This window comes from Notamacropus eugenii, chromosome 1, assembly GCF_028372415.1.
Source record: "Notamacropus eugenii isolate mMacEug1 chromosome 1, mMacEug1.pri_v2, whole genome shotgun sequence".
In the NCBI taxonomy this organism is placed as follows: Eukaryota; Metazoa; Chordata; class Mammalia; order Diprotodontia; family Macropodidae; genus Notamacropus; species Notamacropus eugenii.
The window spans coordinates 351,585,963-351,604,119 of NC_092872.1; the positions used below are offsets into that span (position 1 = coordinate 351,585,963).

At 35.2% G+C, this 18,157-nt stretch overlaps 1 protein-coding gene across 5 annotated transcripts in view; it reads left to right on the forward strand.

Moving 5' to 3' along the window:
• The window catches only part of MOK (MOK protein kinase), a 117,895-nt gene that overhangs the window by 47,774 nt on the left and 51,964 nt on the right, over positions 1-18,157 (forward strand). For all 5 annotated transcript variants that reach the window (XM_072630197.1, XM_072630198.1, XM_072630196.1 and 2 more), the window contains exons 2-4: positions 159-248; positions 2,160-2,230; positions 18,058-18,136. In XM_072630197.1, coding sequence (XP_072486298.1) covers positions 2,200-2,230; positions 18,058-18,136 — 110 coding nt within the window. In that variant the 5' untranslated portion in view covers positions 159-248; positions 2,160-2,199. The remainder of the gene's footprint in view (positions 1-158; positions 249-2,159; positions 2,231-18,057; positions 18,137-18,157) is intronic.

Genomic DNA, 18,157 nt, shown 5'->3' on the forward strand with positions numbered 1-18,157 from the left:
TAACTGTAGCTGTTTATAACAGAATTTAGAATATAGTTTTTGTGCCAGAAGTAGCTGTCTTTTTTTTTTACAATTGTGATCCAGTATGTTAAATTATACTGTTTAAAAAGCAAATCTAAGTTTTACATTGTGGTGGGGTTTTTTTGCCTGTAAAACAGCATTGAACAAGTGAATAATCTACGAGAAATACAAGCACTGAGACGTCTGAATCCACACCCAAATATTCTTACGTTGCATGAAGTGGTCTTGTAAGTGTAATTTTTTTAAAGTTTTCTATATTTTGATACTTGTGATTTAATCTTCCTTTAACAGAAAATAAAGTTTGTGTCAAGATTTTAAACTTTTTTTGGCTGCTCAGAAAAACAATCATATCTTTTTTCTTAACTTAAACTCCATATTATTTGGACATTTGATGAGCACGCAACATTTCTGACTTCCAGGACAGGAATTCATTTCATGAGGAGAACATATTTTAAAAAGACCTAAGGGAAAGAACTAGATTGTATAGAAAAAAATATATAGGTTAGTGGTAGAAAGTCGGTGGTGAATAATTTTGGCAGTAAGGAACATATTTTGAAATTTGAATTCATTTATTTATTCATGCAACATATATTAAGAGCCAGTTGTGTGCAGAAATACTGCTCAGTCCTGGAGGTGATGATACAAAGATAAATTCAGATATACTCCCTGAAGTCATATAGTTTATGATCTAGTAGTTAGTTCATTGATGACTTAGTGGGAAGACGTTGTAACCTATTTTTAAAAGCAAGACATTTTCATTTCCTTTATGCCATTTGTTTAATGCATTAATGGTGTCTAATAACGTTTCCTAACAAAGTCCTATAATTTCAGAGAAGTTTCTATTCAATTCCAATTACCAGATGAGTGTTTTAAAGTTCACCTTATAGCCAAACATGCAGTATAGCACATCTCCTTAGGAGCTGGTTTTATAACTGTGAAATTCCTAGTTTGATAGGTACAGATGGAACTAGAGACAGCTGTAGAATTGTGGCTTCAAGGATTTATGTTCTTCAGGAAATGTATTGATAGAAAGTAGTCTTAAATTCGGAGGCCTGGCTCCAGCTACGCACCAAGATCTTGGTCCTTAGAATCCAGCAGAGAGCTCGCCACAAATCAGAGATCTCTTTTTAAGTGATATTCATCCCTAGCTATCATTAACTACTTTGAATAAATTAGTTTCATTTTCCATAGACTGACAATGGACTACTTTCAAGGATCCTTAAAAAAAAATTTTTTTTTGAAGCTCAAATGTTTCTAAAGAGGGTTTGGGGTAATGCAGAAAAAATTGTTTATTTCCATCCATCCATCCACTTCAAGGAGAATTGGAATCAAGGTGAAACCAGGCATGTGCTGAATAATTGTTGCCTTCCTCATAATTTTGCTGTGGTTGATTCATGATTCCATTCTTTCCTCATTTCTCAAAATGGTTTTATAAGTAAGTTTGATAGCTAAGCCATAGTAAAACTCTTTCCTCCATGTATACAGTAATAATGATAACAGCTTACATTCACCTAGTGCCTTAGAGTTCACCAGGTACCTGTCTTGCCCCATGGGACAGGCAGGCAGGCACGCAGAAAGGTAGTAAAATATTCTCAACATTTGACCAGTAAAGGAACTGAGGTTCAGAGAAGGTGTGCCAGTTGGCTGTGGCCACACAGTCAGTGGCAGTGCTGAGGCACTTAAATCCAGTTTTTTTCAGTTACAAGTCCAGTGTTATTGCTGTCTAAGAGCTAGTGTTTTGAATTGGAATTTTTTTTTCATTTCTTTTGTTTTTCTCACTTAGCAGACCCCTCCTATTGGGACTTTCTCTTCATTCTGCATCTCATTTATTTTATATTTACAAGGCACAGTCTAACTGTCATTTGCCTGTTAGGTGTCTTTGAGATATTATGTTATTTATATAAAAAAAAAACTTTTAAAATTCTGCCTTGAACTAAATTCTTACTCTTATTTCAACTTAATTTTGTCTGTTTATAAATATTGATTTAAAACAAAACTTTCCCTTTTAACCACTAAGCTGTTGTCTTTGTACAATGTGTAAGAGTACCTTATGTTTACATATATTTAGAATGAAATGAAGATTTGATTATACTTCCTGATGAGGAGAAAACAGAATAAAAAAATTCTTTTTTCTTCAGTGACAGAAAAACTGGTTCTCTTGCACTAATATGTGAACTTATGGACATGAATATTTATGAGCTAATACGAGGTATGTTGACTAACTTGAAAGCCAATCTAAAGACCTATTTTAAAATGTAGAGTTGTTAGACCTATTTATACATGTTGAAATGCTTTGGTTTTTAAGAATCATTATTTTGGAAGGATAGCGATAATTAATGCATAATGCAGTGACATTGTACTCACTCACTAGAGATTTTTTATTCAGCAGCTTGATGTGCTATGACTATGACTTCAAACTGAAAGGAAGCAGACAAACCATCAGAGGATTCCAAACAGATGTTAATAAGACCCTGAAGTCCTAGGCGAGCTTCTCAGACCCTTCTTCAGAGTATATTTATTCTAATTCTAACAAGTGTGGTTATCTGTTTTTTTGGCAGATGATAACCTGGAAGGGGAGAGTATGCCTAGAGCCAGGCATAGGCATAGGAAGTGACAACTGACTGCCTAATACTAAGACTTTAAAAAACGAACTTAAAAAGCGTAGCAGTCCAGAACCATGTAGCATAAGGGACAAGTCACCTTACATAGCTCAGTTGCCTCTGAGATTATTATGATTATTGGTAAAATACAGTAATTAATATTTATGATGACTATCAAAAAAAAGATTATATTATGTTCAACATACTCTAAGAAGGTAGAGAAGCAGGGTAAAAGGTTTAGGCAGATTTTCATGTAAAATTAATAAAATTCTAAAATGTTTTATGCTTTAAAGGTATAAGCCCCATTTATGTGAAAGTCCACTTAATGTGGGATACCTTGTTCCTTAGAAGTGTTAGACAAATGAAGTGTTATAGTACATTACATTTAAACATGTCACATATGCTATATATGATTTAGAATATTTTTGTGCATTTGTGTCTTAATGTATAATATGACAAAGCATGCAATTAATTGTTTGACAACACTCAGTTTTATTAATTTAGTTTGTAATATCTTTTTACTGTTAACCTAGCTTATTGATAGTCTGCATAGGGAGAATTTCTGTGATAATATATATACAAATATTCAAACCAATTTAATTTTGAATTAAAAAATTTTTAACTTCCAAGTGTAAGGGAATGTGTCTAATTGAAGAAATTTAATCTGAAACATCTTTCTCCATCTAGACTAGGCTTACATAATCTACGGTTCCCCAAAGGATTTTGGGCGGCCTTTGAAAAATGTAGAGGAAAACATCCTATTTATTTTTTGCAGGCCACCCAAAATCCTTTGGCATGCAGGTTGTGCAGGCCTGATCTAGATCAACTGTAGAAAATGGAGAATTTCATAGCTGGAGAGTCATTCTCTCCGCTTGTCTAGGTCCAGCCCCTCCTTCAAGGTTCAGTTCAAGTTTTATCTTCTCTATGAAGCCTTCCTTGACTACCCCAACACTGTGATTTTCTAGCTCTATAAAGTTATCCTTTGGTAGTTTGATTGGTATGGCACTGAACAGGTAAATTAATTTAGGTAATACTGTCGTTAATTTAGGTAGTTTTTATTATATTGGTTTAATCTGCCTGTGAAAAATTAATATTTCTCCAATTAAGTCTTCATTATTTCAAAAAAAAGTTTTGTAGTTTTATTCCTATAGTTCCTAGGTAATCCTTGGTAAATGTCTAGGTAGAGCAGACAAGATCTGTATAGAAAGTAACCTTAGTGGGCAAGGTCCCAGTTGGGAGAACTAGGAAAACCCCCTGCTGAAGGTGGATTTGGAGCTGAGTCTTGAAGAAAGTCAAAGAAACAAAGAGGCTGAGGTGAGGGAACAGAACATGGTAGTCATGAAGGACATCCAAGGCAAAGGCAGGAAGTCTGAAGATGGAGTGTCATGTTTGAAGAATTACAGGTAATTCAATGTAGCCAGATCATTAAATCCAGTTGTAGGGGAGTAGCATATAAGAAAGCTGGAAAAAGTAGGAAGGCATGAGGTTATATAGAGTTTCAGATATTAAAAAGAGGACTTTATGCTTGATCCAGGAGGTGATAGGGAGCCACTGGAGCTACTTGAGTGAGGATATGACGTGATCAGACCTATACTTTAGAAAAAGCACCTTAGTGGATGCGTGGAGAAAGACTTGAGGCAAGGAGACAAATTAAAAGACGAAGTAGTCTAAGTGATTGATAATGAGGACTTGAGCTAGGGTTGTGGTTATATGAGTAGAGGAGAGGGAAAATATATTGGAGACATTGTGAAGGTAGAAATGATAAGATTTGGCAATGGGTTGGATGTGTAGGATGAGTAAGAATAAGGACAATTAAGAGACTGTAGGCAAATGTAACTGAAATAATTACCATAGTGGGATCCTTTATAGTAATGAGGGAGGATCTTGGAAAATATAATGCAGGCCTGCATAACATATGACGCATGACCCTCCAAAGGATTTTAGGTAGCCCGTGAAAAATGTGGAGGATGTAAAAGAAAATAAAGATGTAAAGAGTACTTTTTTGGTGCCCCACTTAGCCCCTCTTCCACTCATCACTATTGTGCCCATCATTTAACTTGGCAGGTGGGTGACCACTGTGTACTCTCTCCTGTTTGTCATGTGATCCATGGCAACCAACCATTGTCTGTCTGTCTCTAGTCTGAGAGGAGCAAGAGTTGTATCTTTTGTCTGTGTTTTTGGTCATTACTGGTATTGAACAGGGACAGAGTGAGTGCTGCCACATACCAATGCAGCTGATGCCTGCTATGTTATGAACAACAGCAGTGCGAGGGCTTCTTCCGCTCCCTCACTGCTTGTCTGTCCTCCAAGTTACATGAGTGTTGTGGTGCTCTCTCCAAGGTCAGATACTCAGTTCAGTATTTATTACTATGTGAGCAGTTGCTTTGGAGATTTTTTTGCTTCTAACATTAAAGTTTTTGAGGTGACTTTTGTAAAATGAGTGATGAAAAGAAATGGAAGATTGAACCAGAACATATGTAAACAGCAAAAAACCCTGAAAAATATGTTAAAACTTGTACTGCTTAGCAAAATAGGGTTTTTTTAAACATTAATGTGGTTTCATAATAAATAAAAATCTTAAGTAATAAATATAATTAATTGATATTAATTGAAATTTCCCTTTTTTAATATGGTTTATTTGCAAAATAGTTTAAATAATTAATTATACCTTTACTTGGAAAGTGAGTTACTAAAAACCTATCTGCAGCCTGAAGAAGTTTAGCCTGTTTTCTTTGGCCCCTACTTACTGCCAAGTTGTGCCGGTATGATATAATAGATTCTGTTGTGGATATGTTAAATTTGAGATACCTATGGGAATCCAGTTTGAAATGTCTAAAGGACTGTTGGAGATGTGTGTCTGTAGCTTAGCAGCAACATATGTAGATCTGGGAGTGATCTACATTAGAGGTCAGTCATTTAATAATAACTTAAGTGCCTACTATATGCCAGGCACTGAGTTAAGTGATAGGGTACAAAGAAAGGTAAAAGATAGTCCCTGCTCTCAGGGAGCTCATAATGTAATGGAGAAGACAAATAGTAAACAATTAAAATAGGAAGTAATCAACAGAGGTAGAGGTAAGGCACTAGAATTAAGATGGATTCCTGTAGAAGGTGGGATTTTAGCTCAGACTTGGATGAAGCCAGGGAATCAGGAAACTGAGATGAGGAAGGAGAGCATTCCAGGCAATCAGGATGAAAATACCTGCAGCTGAGAGATGAAATTCTGTTTTGAGGATAGCAAGACCAGTGTCACTAAAGTGAAGATTATGTGGAAGTGCAGGGTAGGAGGTATAAGACACAGTAAGACTGGAAAGGTGAAGGGAGGGGCCAGGTTATAAAGGACTTTGAATGCTAAATGGAAGTTTTTTTATTTGATCCTGGAGACAGTAGGAAGCGGGATATGGGTATGTGTAACATAATCAAAATAGCGCTTTAGGACAATCACTTTGTTGGCCCACTTTGATGGTTTGGAGTAGGGAGAGACTTGTGGCAGACAGACTAAACAGCAGGCTGTTGCAGTAGTCCAGGCATGAGGAGATAAGTGCCTGTACTAGGTTGGTGGTAGTCTAAAAGGATATATGTATTCAAGATATGTTGCAAAGGTGAAATTGACAAGACTTGCCAATAAATGGAATATATAGGGGTGAGAGATAGTAAAGAGCTGAGAATGACACCTAGTTTTCAAGTTTGGGGGGACTGGAAGGATGATGGTGCCTTCAACAGTAATAAGGAAGTTTGGAAGTTGGAAGGCTTTGGGAAGAAAGAGAATGAGTTTAGTTTTGGACATGTTGAGTTGGAAAATGCCTATAGGACATCCAGTTTGAGATACCTAACTGGAGCTGTGAGACAGTCAGAAGAGAGCGTATAGCTCAATAAGTATATTTGAGAATCATCAGTATGGAGATGATAACTGAATCTATGGGAACTGATGTGATTACCAAGTATATTAGTATAGAGGAAGAAGAGAAGGCCCACGATAGAGCCTTGTGGGACACTCAGGGTTAGTGGGTTTGTGACCTAAGTGATATGAGATGAGAAAGAGAGAAGAGGGAACTCTTAGCAAATTCTTGATTTTTTTTTTCAGTAAAATAAGAGGTAAGGATCTCAACTGAAAGGGTGGGAGGTGGCAGGAACCATGGGAGACTTGAGGAAGGATGAATGAGATGATGAATGGGATAATGAGTTGTTTACTAAGGGATTTTTACTAAGATGGTATAAGGAGAAGAGTATAACTAGTGCAGTGTGATGACCTGGGAAAAAATTAAGGGGTCAGAGGAACAGAGGTCATAGTTTGGAAAACCAATAGCTTTTGATCAGATAAGGGAGTTACTGAGATGACCTAATAAATTCGTATAGAGTAGGGGTTCTTAACTTGAGGCCCTTGAACTTGTTTTAAAAAGTATTTTGATAGCTGTATTTCAACATAATTGGTTTTCTTTGTAATCCTATGTGTTTTCTTTTATGTATTTAAAAACATTCTGTGGATAGTTCCATATGCCTCAACAGACTGCTTAAAGGGGTTCCATGATCTTCAAAAAAGGGCTAAGAACCCTGGTTAGAGTGAAAAGAAAAAGTGGTCACACACAGAGACGTGGGGGACATCCATGGTTAGAAAAGGTGACCTGGATGAAGAGCCAGTAAAGGAGACTGAGGAATCAGACAGACAGGAGAACTAGAATGAAAACCTACAGAGGAAAGAATGTGCACAAGGAGGTGATTGACATTGTCAAATGCTGCAGACAAGTCAAGGAGAATAAGTACTGAGGAAAAGGGCATTAGATATAACAGCTAAGAGATTGATGGTAACTTTGGAGGGAGGTGTTTCTGTTCTGTGATGAACCAGACTGCAGAGAGAAGAGGTGGAGACACCTACTATATATAATTTTCTCAAGGGATGATAGCTAGTAGTGTTGGTTGGATCAGGTGAGGGTTTTTTAAGGATGGGGGAGATGTGGACATGTTTGCAGACAGTAGGGAAGGAGCCAATAGATATAGAGGGATAGAAGATAAGAGAATGGGGATGGTAATCTGAACAATTTCCTGGGAGGGGTTGAGCTGAAAGGAGGCTATAGTGGGGTTTACCTTGTTGAGGAGGGTTCTTTCTTCATCCAAGACCAGAGTGAAGTATGTGTTGATGGAATAAGGAAAGAGATCAATGAATGCTGGAATTAGAGGTATTTGAACAATAAGTAGACATAGTAATAAAGGACTTAGTAGTCAGAATTACGGGCTTAGATCTCAGGTTTTATGCTGTTTAAGTCATTAAATCGGTACAGGTATATTCTACACATGGCAACCTTGATTACTATTCCTGCTGCTCCCGGTAATACCATCAAGCCACATAGTAAAATATTTGAGACTATGGTATATAAAGAGTGCTAGACTTTGGAAGGTCAGAATGACCTCTGTTCATATTCCAGCTCTGACGCTCAGTGTGCAACAGAGGGTAGGTCACTTAACCTTTGAACCTAGTTTCCTCATCTGCAAAATGAGGATAATTATATTTTATATTGCTTGCCTTAAAAAGGCAGGTAAAATTATGAGGAAAATGCTATGTAAAACCTGAAGTGCTATAGAATTATGAGCTAATATTTTCTATTGATTATCTTTTGTCCCTGTTGAACCAATTATACTATAAAACCATTTTAACTAATGTATTTTTAAGCATCCAAGAAGTACTTTAGACAGAGTTATCCCTATGTAGGAAAACTCTATATAAGGAGAGATTTTCTCTATAGGGATGGAAAGTCCTGGGTTTTAAGTAGGGTCCTGGAGCAAAACACACACACACACACACACACACACACACACACACACACACACACACAAAAACACACACACACACACACACACACACACACACACACTCTGTAAAAGATAATAAATTGCTAGTTTAAGTTAGTCTTTGTTTCTTCCTGAGAGACATTAGTGTGTGAAAATACTGCCTAAAGATAGCCCCTGCTTCAAAATGCAGGGTGTGGTGTATTTTTGCTCTTGTGAAATTTAAGCTAGGTTATCTCTTACTAAAAGGTAATAATGGTGATTAAAATTTGAGGACTCAAGTTTTTAAAAAATTAATTTAATTTATTTTTGTTTTTAATTTTAAATAAATTTTAAAATATTATTTTTGTTAGATTTTAAGTTATGAACTATCTCCTTTCCTCCCTCATTACCCCACACTAGAGAAGGCTACCACTTGACACAGATTTATAAATATATGTATAAACAAACTATGCATACTTTTGTTTATCAGTTCTTTAGAGGTGGATAGCAGCTTCCTTCATAGGTCCTTTGTAGTTGACTTGAGTATTTATAGTACTCCAAATAACTTGGTTGTTCACAGTTACTCTTTGAACAATATTGCTATTACTGTATTCATTGTTCTTTTGGTTCTGCTCATTTCACTTTTCATCATTTAATGCAACCCCTCCATGTTTTTCTAAAATCAACTGGCTCATCATTTCTTACAGCACAGTAGTATTCCATCACAATCAGATTCCCCAGTTGTTGGGCATCTCCTCAATTTCAAGTTCTTTGCCATCACAAAGAGAACTTCTATAATTATTTTAGAACATACAGATTCTTTTCTCTGATCACATTGGGAAACAGATCTAGAGTGGTATTGCTGGGTCAGAGGGTATACAGTTTTATAATTTTTGGGTTGTAATTCCAGATTGCTCTCCAGAATTAGTAGACCAGTTCACAGTTCTCTCATCAGTGTATTAGTGTCTCAATTTTTCCACATCCCCTCCAATATTTGTCATTTCCCCCTTCTAGCAATTTAACCAACCTGATAGATGTGAGATGGTTTCTCAAAGTTGTTTTTATTTGCATTCCTCTAATCAGTAATGATTTGAAACATATTTCATATGCCTATTATATACTTTTGACTTTTTCATCAAAAAATTGCTTTTCAGATCCTTTGATCATTTCTCAGGACTCATTCTTACACATTTGACAAAGTTTTCTGTATGTTTGAGATATGAGACATTTATCACACTGGGAAATCCCAAATCCCCCCAATTTTCTGCTTTATTTCTAATCTTGGGTATATATGGTACCTTTTATCATGATGTAGTTTTGTTCATTTCTTAATTAAGTCTATTTTAGCTTTAACTTTGTCTGAGATCATGATTGCTACCCCTACATTTTTTGCATCAGCTGAAGCTTAATAAATTCTCCTCCAGCCTTTTATTTTTACTCTATGTTTATCTCTAATTTTTAAATATGTTTCTTGTAAATAACATATAGGATTCTGGTTTTTTATCTATTCCGCTGTTTCTATTTTATGGGTAAGTTTATCCCATTCACATTCAAAGTTATGGTTACTAATTCTACATTTCTCTCCATCCTATTTTCATCACTTTTTATCCTTCTCCCCTTCTCTTTTAATGCTATCCCTCCTCAAGTGTCTAATTAACTTATAATCACTGCCTCCCTAAACTGCATCCCTTCTAAGAATTCTTCCTTTATCCTCTTCCCTTACTCTCCTATTTCTTAACCTACCCACTCTAAGAGTCCCTCCCTTAGTCTCTTCCCCCTTTTAAGAATCCCTCCCTTAACTTTTCCCATTACTCTCTTATTCTTTAATTTGCCCACCCTTCTTAAGAATCCCCCCCAATCCTCTCCCCTTACTCTATTTCTTGATCTATACACCCATCTAAAAGTCCCTCCCTTATACTATCTCCTTGCTCTCACATTTTTCTGTAAGTTAGGAAGATTTTTATATCCTTCTAGATGTATATGTTATCTCTTTTTAACCTTGTTCTGATAATAAAGTTTTAGCACTACCAGTTCTCCACCCCCTTCTGCCCCCACTGTAACATTTCTTCCATCTGTGTCTCATTTATATGAAAGAATTCCTCTATTTTACCTCTCCCCACACAATTTTATTTTTTAGGATCCTCCCATCAGACTCAACTCAACCCTAAGCTTTCTGCATATTCTTTCAAACTACCCAAATAATGATAACATTCTTAAGAGTTACAGATAATGTTTTTCAACATAAAAAGTAAAGATTTTGACCTTATTAAGTCCTTTATAGTTGGTCTTTATTGTTTCCCTTCTTTTATTTCTCCTGACTTTAGTAGCTCAAATTTTCCATTCAGTCTTCACAAATACCTGAAAGTCCTTTAGCTCTTTAAATGTCCAGTTTTTTCCCCCATTCAGGATAGCATGCATAGCTTTGGTGGTTGTTATTCTTAGTTACAACCTAGTTCCTTTGTTCTTTGCAATACATTTTTCCATGTCCTTCTATCTTTTAATGTAGAAGCTGCTAAATCTGTGTTATTTTGACTGTAGCTCCTCAGTATTTAAATCAAATTTTTTTTTAGTTGCATGTAGTATTTTCTCCTTGAGCTGGGAGCTTCAAAACTTAGCTGTGATGTTCCTTTGAGTTTTCATCTTGGGATGACTTTCAGGTGGTAATCAATGGATTTTTTTTCTATTTCTGTTTTACCCTCTCATTCTAAAACTTTAGGGCAATTTTCCTTAATAATTTCTTAAAGTGTAATGTAATTCTTTCGGATTAGATTGTTTAGTCTCCAGTTCATTTTTAATCTATATTTCTACATCCCTTTATTGAATGTAATTATTTTGCATTATGTTCTGAAAAGTTGCATTTAAAAAGATACAGTTAATTTTTCTGCTTTTCTGCATTTAGTTGTGAAGTTTTTATAGAGGTTTTTATGTCCTATACATGGTCAGTTTTTGTATATGTGCCATGTACTCCTTTCTATTCCCATTCAGTTTTTTCCAGAGAACTATCATATCTACCTTATCCAGAGTTTTATTTACCTCCTTAACCTCTTTCTTGTTTATTTTGAGGTTAGATTTATCAAGTTCAGAGAGGGGGAGGTTGAGGTCCCCCACTAATATAGTTTTGCTGTGTATTTCTTCCTTCAACTACCCCAACCTCTCCTCTAAGAATTTGGATGCTATACCACTTAGAGCATACATGTTTAGTAATGATATTGCTTCATTGTTTATGGTGCCTTTTAGCAGGATATAGTTTCCTTCCTTATCTCTTTTGATTAGATCTATTTCTCCTTTTGCTTTGTCTGAGAATAGGATTGCTACCCCTGCTTTTTTTACATCAGCTGAAGCACAATATATTCTGCTCCAACCTTTGATCTTTACCGTGTGTATCCCCCCGTTTCAAATGTGTTTCTTGTTTCATGTATTAACATGGTGAATTTTTGTGTATGTGCCATGTAGCATTTTGTCAGTAATACTGAGAAAATGTATATTCCTTTCTATTCCCATTCATGTTTCTCCTGAGGTCTATAATATCTAATTTTTATATAATTCTATTAAATTCCTTAACCTCTTTCTTGTTTACGTTTTGGTTATATTTATCTAGTTCTGAGAGGGGAAAGTTGACGCCTCCCACTAGTATAGACTTATTGTCTATTTCTTCCTCTAACTCATTTAACTTCTTTAAAAATTTGGATGCTATATCCTTTGATGCATATATGTTCAGTATTTATGTTACTTCATTGTCTGTGGTACCTTTTATATTTTCTCTATTTAGTATTTTATTTTTCCCCAATTATCTGTAAAAACAATTTTCAACATTCGTTTTTAAAACTGATTTCCAAATTTTCTCTCTACTACCCCACCTTCCTCATTGAGAAGGCAAACAATTTGATGTAGGTTATATATGTGTAGTCATGCAGTACATATTTTCATATTAATCATGTTTTAAAGGAAAACACAACAAAATAAAAACCCAAGAAAAATAAAATTAAAAAAGTGTGCTTTGATCTGTATTGAGATTCCCATCAGTTCTGTTGACAACATTTTTCATAATTGTACCTGTTAGTAAGATGTATTTTCCTTCCTTATCTCTTTCAGTTAGATCTTTTTTTGCTTTTGCTTTCTTTGAGATCATGATTGCTACCCTTGCAATTTTTTACGTAAGCTGAAGCATGATAGATTCTTCTCTAACCTTTCACTTTTACTCTGTGTGTTGTTTCTGCTTCTGATGTGTTTCTTGTAAACAACATATTGTAGGATTCAGTTTTTTAATTCATTCTGCTATCTCTTTTTGTTTAATGAGTGAGTTCATCCTGTTCACATTCATGGTTATGATTACTATGTAATTCTCTCCATTTTATTTTTCCTGTTTATCCTTCTTTCTCTCTTTTCGCCCTGTCCCTCCTCAACAGTGTTTTGCTTCTGACCACCACCTCCTCTAATCTACCCTCCCTTCTATCTTACACCACTTCCCTGTAGTGTAAGATAGATTTCTATATCCAATTGAATGTGTCGGTTATTCCTGCTTTGAGCCAATTCTCATTAGAGTAAGGTCAAGTGATGCCCACCTCTCTATCTTTCCCTAGACTTTGATAAATCTTTCATGCCTCTTCATGTGAGATATTTTACCCTGTTTTATGTCTTCCTTATCTCTTCTCCCAGTACAATCTCCTTTCTTCCCTCTTATTTTGATTTTTTTAATCTTGTCCCTTCAAAATCAACTTATATCTGTGATCTTACTGTAAATTCCTTCTAACTTCTCTAGTAGTGATAAAATTCTTAAGAGTTACAAATATCATCTTCCTGGGTAGAGATGTAAACTTTTTAATCTTATTGAATCCCTAGCTTGTTCTTTCATGTTCACTTTTTTTTTATCAGGAATGCTTGAAAGTTCTCTATTTCATCAAATGTCCATTTCCCATCCTGAAGGATTATGCTCAGTTTCACTGGATTGGTGAGTCCTGGTTGAAATCTTAGCTCCTTTGCCTTCCAAAATACCATATTCCAAACCTTCTGATCCTATTATGTTGAAGCTACTAAATCCCATGTAATTATGGCTGTGGCTCCATGATATTTGAATTGTTTCTTTCTGGCTGCTTGCAGCATTTTCTCCTTGACCTTGGAGCATATTCCTGGGAGTTCCATGTTGGGAACTTTTTCAGGAAGTGATCAGTAGATTCTTTCAATTCCTATTTTACCCTCTTGTTCTAGGATGTTAGAGAAGTTTTCCTTAACAGTTTCTTAAAATGTGATGTCCAGGTCCTTTTTTTTTTATTATGGCTTTCACATATTCCATAATTCTTAAATTCTCTCTCCTGGTTCTATTTTTTAGGTCAGTACCTTTTCCAATGAGGTATTTTATATTTTCTTCAGTTTTTTTCATTCTTTTTATTTTGTTTGGTTGATTCTTAATTTCTCATGGAATCATTAACTTCCACTTGCCCAATTCTGATTGTTAAGGAATTATTCTCTTCAGTTAGCTTTTCATACCTTCTTTTCCATTTGGTCACTTCTACTTTTTAGGGAGTTGTTTTCTTCAGTAAATTTTTGTACATTTTCCCCCATTTTTTGTGCTTCCTTTACCAAGTTGTTAACTCTTGCATCACTCTCATTTCTTGTCCCAATTTTTCTTCTACCTTTCTTATTTGATTTTTAAAATTTTATTTGAGCTCTTTCAAGGTTTTGGTTTTTTTTGAACCTGAGACCAGTTCACATTTTTCTTTGAGGTTTTACATGTAGGTGTTTTGACACTGAGTTTGTGTTTTGATCTTCCTTGGCACCATAGTAACTTTCTAGGGTTAGATCCTTGTTTTGTTTTTTGCTCATTTTCCAGTCTCTTTTATGACTTTCAAAGTTGGACTTTGCTCCTGGGGTGGAGAGGGCACTGCCCCAAAGCTTCTTAAATTGGAGACCTAGGCCCACAGTGTGGTGGCTGGCCTGCTGTGCACAGACTGTGAAGCCTCTCAGCTGGCTGGTCTGCTATGCCTTATCCCTGGGACCTCTATGCTAACCTGCTGTGCTTGGACTGTAGGATATCGTGGCTGACCTGCTCTTTTGGGATCATGGGGTTTGGCAGTGGCTTGCTACACTGGCACTGTGGGACTTGCCTCTAACCTGAGCAGGGACTGAGGGTCTCCTGCTGGCTTCCTTGGCTCCACTGGATTGTGTTCCCTTTTTATCAATGTGAGACACACCTTTCTTTTTTTTTAAAGTTAATTTATTTTTAGTTTTCAACATTCATTTCCATAAGTTTTAAATTTTCTCTGCCTTCCTTTCCTTCCCCTTCCCCAAGATGGCATGCAATCTGAAATAGGCTCTACATATACCTTTTTATTAAACATTTTCATATTAGTTATGTTGTATAGAAGAATTAGAATGAATGGGAGGAACCATGAGAAAGAAAAACAAAACAAAAAAAGAGAGTGAATAGTATACTTTGATCTATACTCACACTCCACTTCTTTCTCTGGATGTGGTTTGATTTGCAGAGTTAGAGCATTTTTTCATGTGACTATAGAGAGCTTTAATTTCTTCTTCTGAAAACTGCCTTTTCATATCCTTTGACCATTTATCAATTGGGGAATGAGTTGTATTCTTATAAATTTTACTCAATTCTCTATATATTTTAAAAATGACGCCTTTATCACAGACACTAGTTGAAAAAATTCTTTCACAGTTTTTTGCTTCCCTCCCAATCTTTGTTGCATTGGGTTTGTTTGTGCAGAATTTTTCAATTTAATGTAATCTTATACCGTATACCAAAATAAAGTCCAAATGAGTAGGCTGATAGTATATTAGGAGAGCAAAGAATAGTTTACCTGTCAGATTTATGGAGAACAGAGGAATTTGTGACCAAACAGGAGGTAGAGAACATTATGAAAAGCACAATGGATAATTACCACCAAATGGAGTCTTTAGGTCTTCAGCAAGCCAGAGCCACTGAATGAGGTCTGACATTATTTTTATGGACAAAAGGAATAGCATCCAAAAATTAGAAGGCAGCATCATAGAAGAGGAAAACAATATGATTGGTTACAGAAGCAATGCAGTTATGGGGGACAATGTAATTGGCTAATAATTTGGAATGCAGGGGTGGCAACATTCTCTCCTTTCCTCTTGTGTACTATAAAAAGTGGATTGGTGGTGTCCACCTGCATGGCTAGTTAGTGTCACAGTGATAGCAGACCAGATTTTCTTGATGGATGGCCAGTGTTACAGAGACAATAGAGCCAGCTCCTTGGCATCCACCTGCGTCCTTCAAGGATAACAGAAGAATAGAACAGTGATTAGCAGGAAAACTGAACTTCTAAATTTAACTCACTACACAATGAGTGATTTACAGGAAAGCTGAATTCTAAACTTGATTCAGGGCAAAGTAAACATCATTTAGATAGTTATACAAAGTGTTGGTAGTGATACAAAATGAAATCAATTACAGAATAGAATCAGTTGATTTTCTCAATTTTCACTTCCAAGATCCTTTGCTAACTGTGGTTTTTATTATGTTATTGCAGTAAAGGATGTGTTTAATATTTATGCTATTGCTGCATTTGTCTAGGCGGTTTTTAATATCCTAATTTTAATTTTAATATCCTAATGCAACTTTGTAAAAGTTTCATGCCTGGAAAGATGAGAAATATGAGTACTGTCATATCCAGCTCTTCTACATCTTTATTATTTATATTGTTAATAGATTTACCTGGGCCTGAAAGAGGTGCACTGATGTGGCTATTATAGTTCTGCTGACTCTTTTCCCTTATAATTTGATTATCTTTTTCTTTTAAGTATTTAAATATTGTGCCATTCAATTTATATACGTATATATGCATATATATGCAAAATATTGATATTATTTCATTGCCTTTGGTGCCTTCAAGCATACTAGGATTTCCCTTCTTATCTCTTTACACTCTGTTTTTATTTCTGCCTTGTCTGAGATTATGATTGCTACTGCTGCTTTTTTGAATTATTGTTGCATAATAAATTCTGCACCAGCCTCTCATTTTCACTCTGTATGAATCTGTTTCATGTATTTTTTAAAAAACCCCAACATATTCTTAAATTTCATTTTTTATTCCTTTTGCTATCCTTTTATGGGTGAGTTTATCCCATTCACATTCATGATTACAATATCTTCTTATATATTTTCTTCTCTGCCTCCCTTCTCTTGTCACAGAGAAGAAGAAGGTGATGAAAGAGAAGGTGTGATCATCACTAGGGGTCATCACTTGAAGTGATCTGGTTCTCCTCCCCTCAAATCCTATCACTGGTTCTTACCTTTCAGTCTCCAGTTATGATCTGTTTTCTGAAATTTGTTTGTTCTGCTTGTCACTATTCTGTCCCTACTTCTACTCTTCTCAAACCTTTCTCTTCCTTTTCCTTTGTCTCTGCCTGTTTCCTGGTTGTATTTTATGTATTATTTCACCAAACTCTGTGTGTGTGTGTGTGTGTGTGTGTGTGTGTGTGTGTGTATGTGATCCTCCTTTGTTAGGTTCAAACAAAAATGATGTTCCGATGTAGTTTCTGCTCTACACATTTCCTTCATTTTTGAATAATCTTTTTCCACATCCCAGTTTTGAGAAATTTACAGTAAGTTTTCCCCTACTTCCTCATTTCTTCCTTATTCTCTTTTCCTTTTCTTTCCTTTAAAAAGTACTATTGGAAAGCGATTTTTTTTATTAGTAGAACTAAAAATGATAATACATAGGAAGTAAAGAGGTTGTGGAATGCCAGGGAGAAAATGTATTCACAAAGAGGGAACAACTCTGAAGCAAAATATGTGGTCCAAAAATTGTCCCCCAAAGCTCCTTGGCATAATTAATCCAGTTACTGCAAACAACTTCTCTGAGTAAGATGAAGTTATTGCAGTTATAATATTTTCATTGTGCTTTTCTCCAGTGAGCTGCGGTTGCTGCTTGAGAGAGATAAGGATTGATGCTTTTTAATGAAATTTCAGTATACCACAGAAAAAGGAAGTATCATATAAATCTGGAAACATGTTAAATAATTTGAAATAGTCATATTATATTATCATATTAAAGTTAATTACTAACATTAAAATATTTAAATCAATTGTTAATAGTTTTTAATATTATCATTGCTACAGTTTTAATTATGTAGAAAAAATAGTCATTACCTAATGCCAAAATAAAGTACATGCCAGAAATTCAGATCAACATTTATTTGTGCAAGACCTTTGTGTGATTATTAAAAATAAAACAAAACACAACTTCTTCAGGGTTACAGCTATTTTTTAAAGAAACTTAAAAACCCATGAAGACATGAAGACCAAGTGAAAATACATTAAAAAAACCCCAAATATAACCACCTTAAATTTTCAATGATTTTGGGGGCTAAAAAATTGAAGACCAGAGATGTACTCTCATTCAAGACAAGCAAAACTGTTAAGTGTCATAAGTATCATTATTAATTAGAAACCATGATGAACAGATTGAAATAAATACACATGCATTTTCAATAACTGCCATTTTATTTGTATTTTAATTGTAAAGTTTACATAGACTATGTACTACATATAAATGGACAAAAATGATCCTCTTTGTTATTTTGTAAGGAGGAGGGAAGATGGATTTTTATTCAGTGTCCCTTCAGATTGTAGGTTCTCATTCTGAATTCAGTAAAGATGTAACTATGTCACTGTTACGTTTCTTCTGCATAGGGAGAAGGCGCCCACTCTCAGAAAAGAAAATAATGAACTATATGTACCAGCTGTGTAAGTCTCTTGATCACATGCATAGGTAAGTGACTCAGTTTATGAA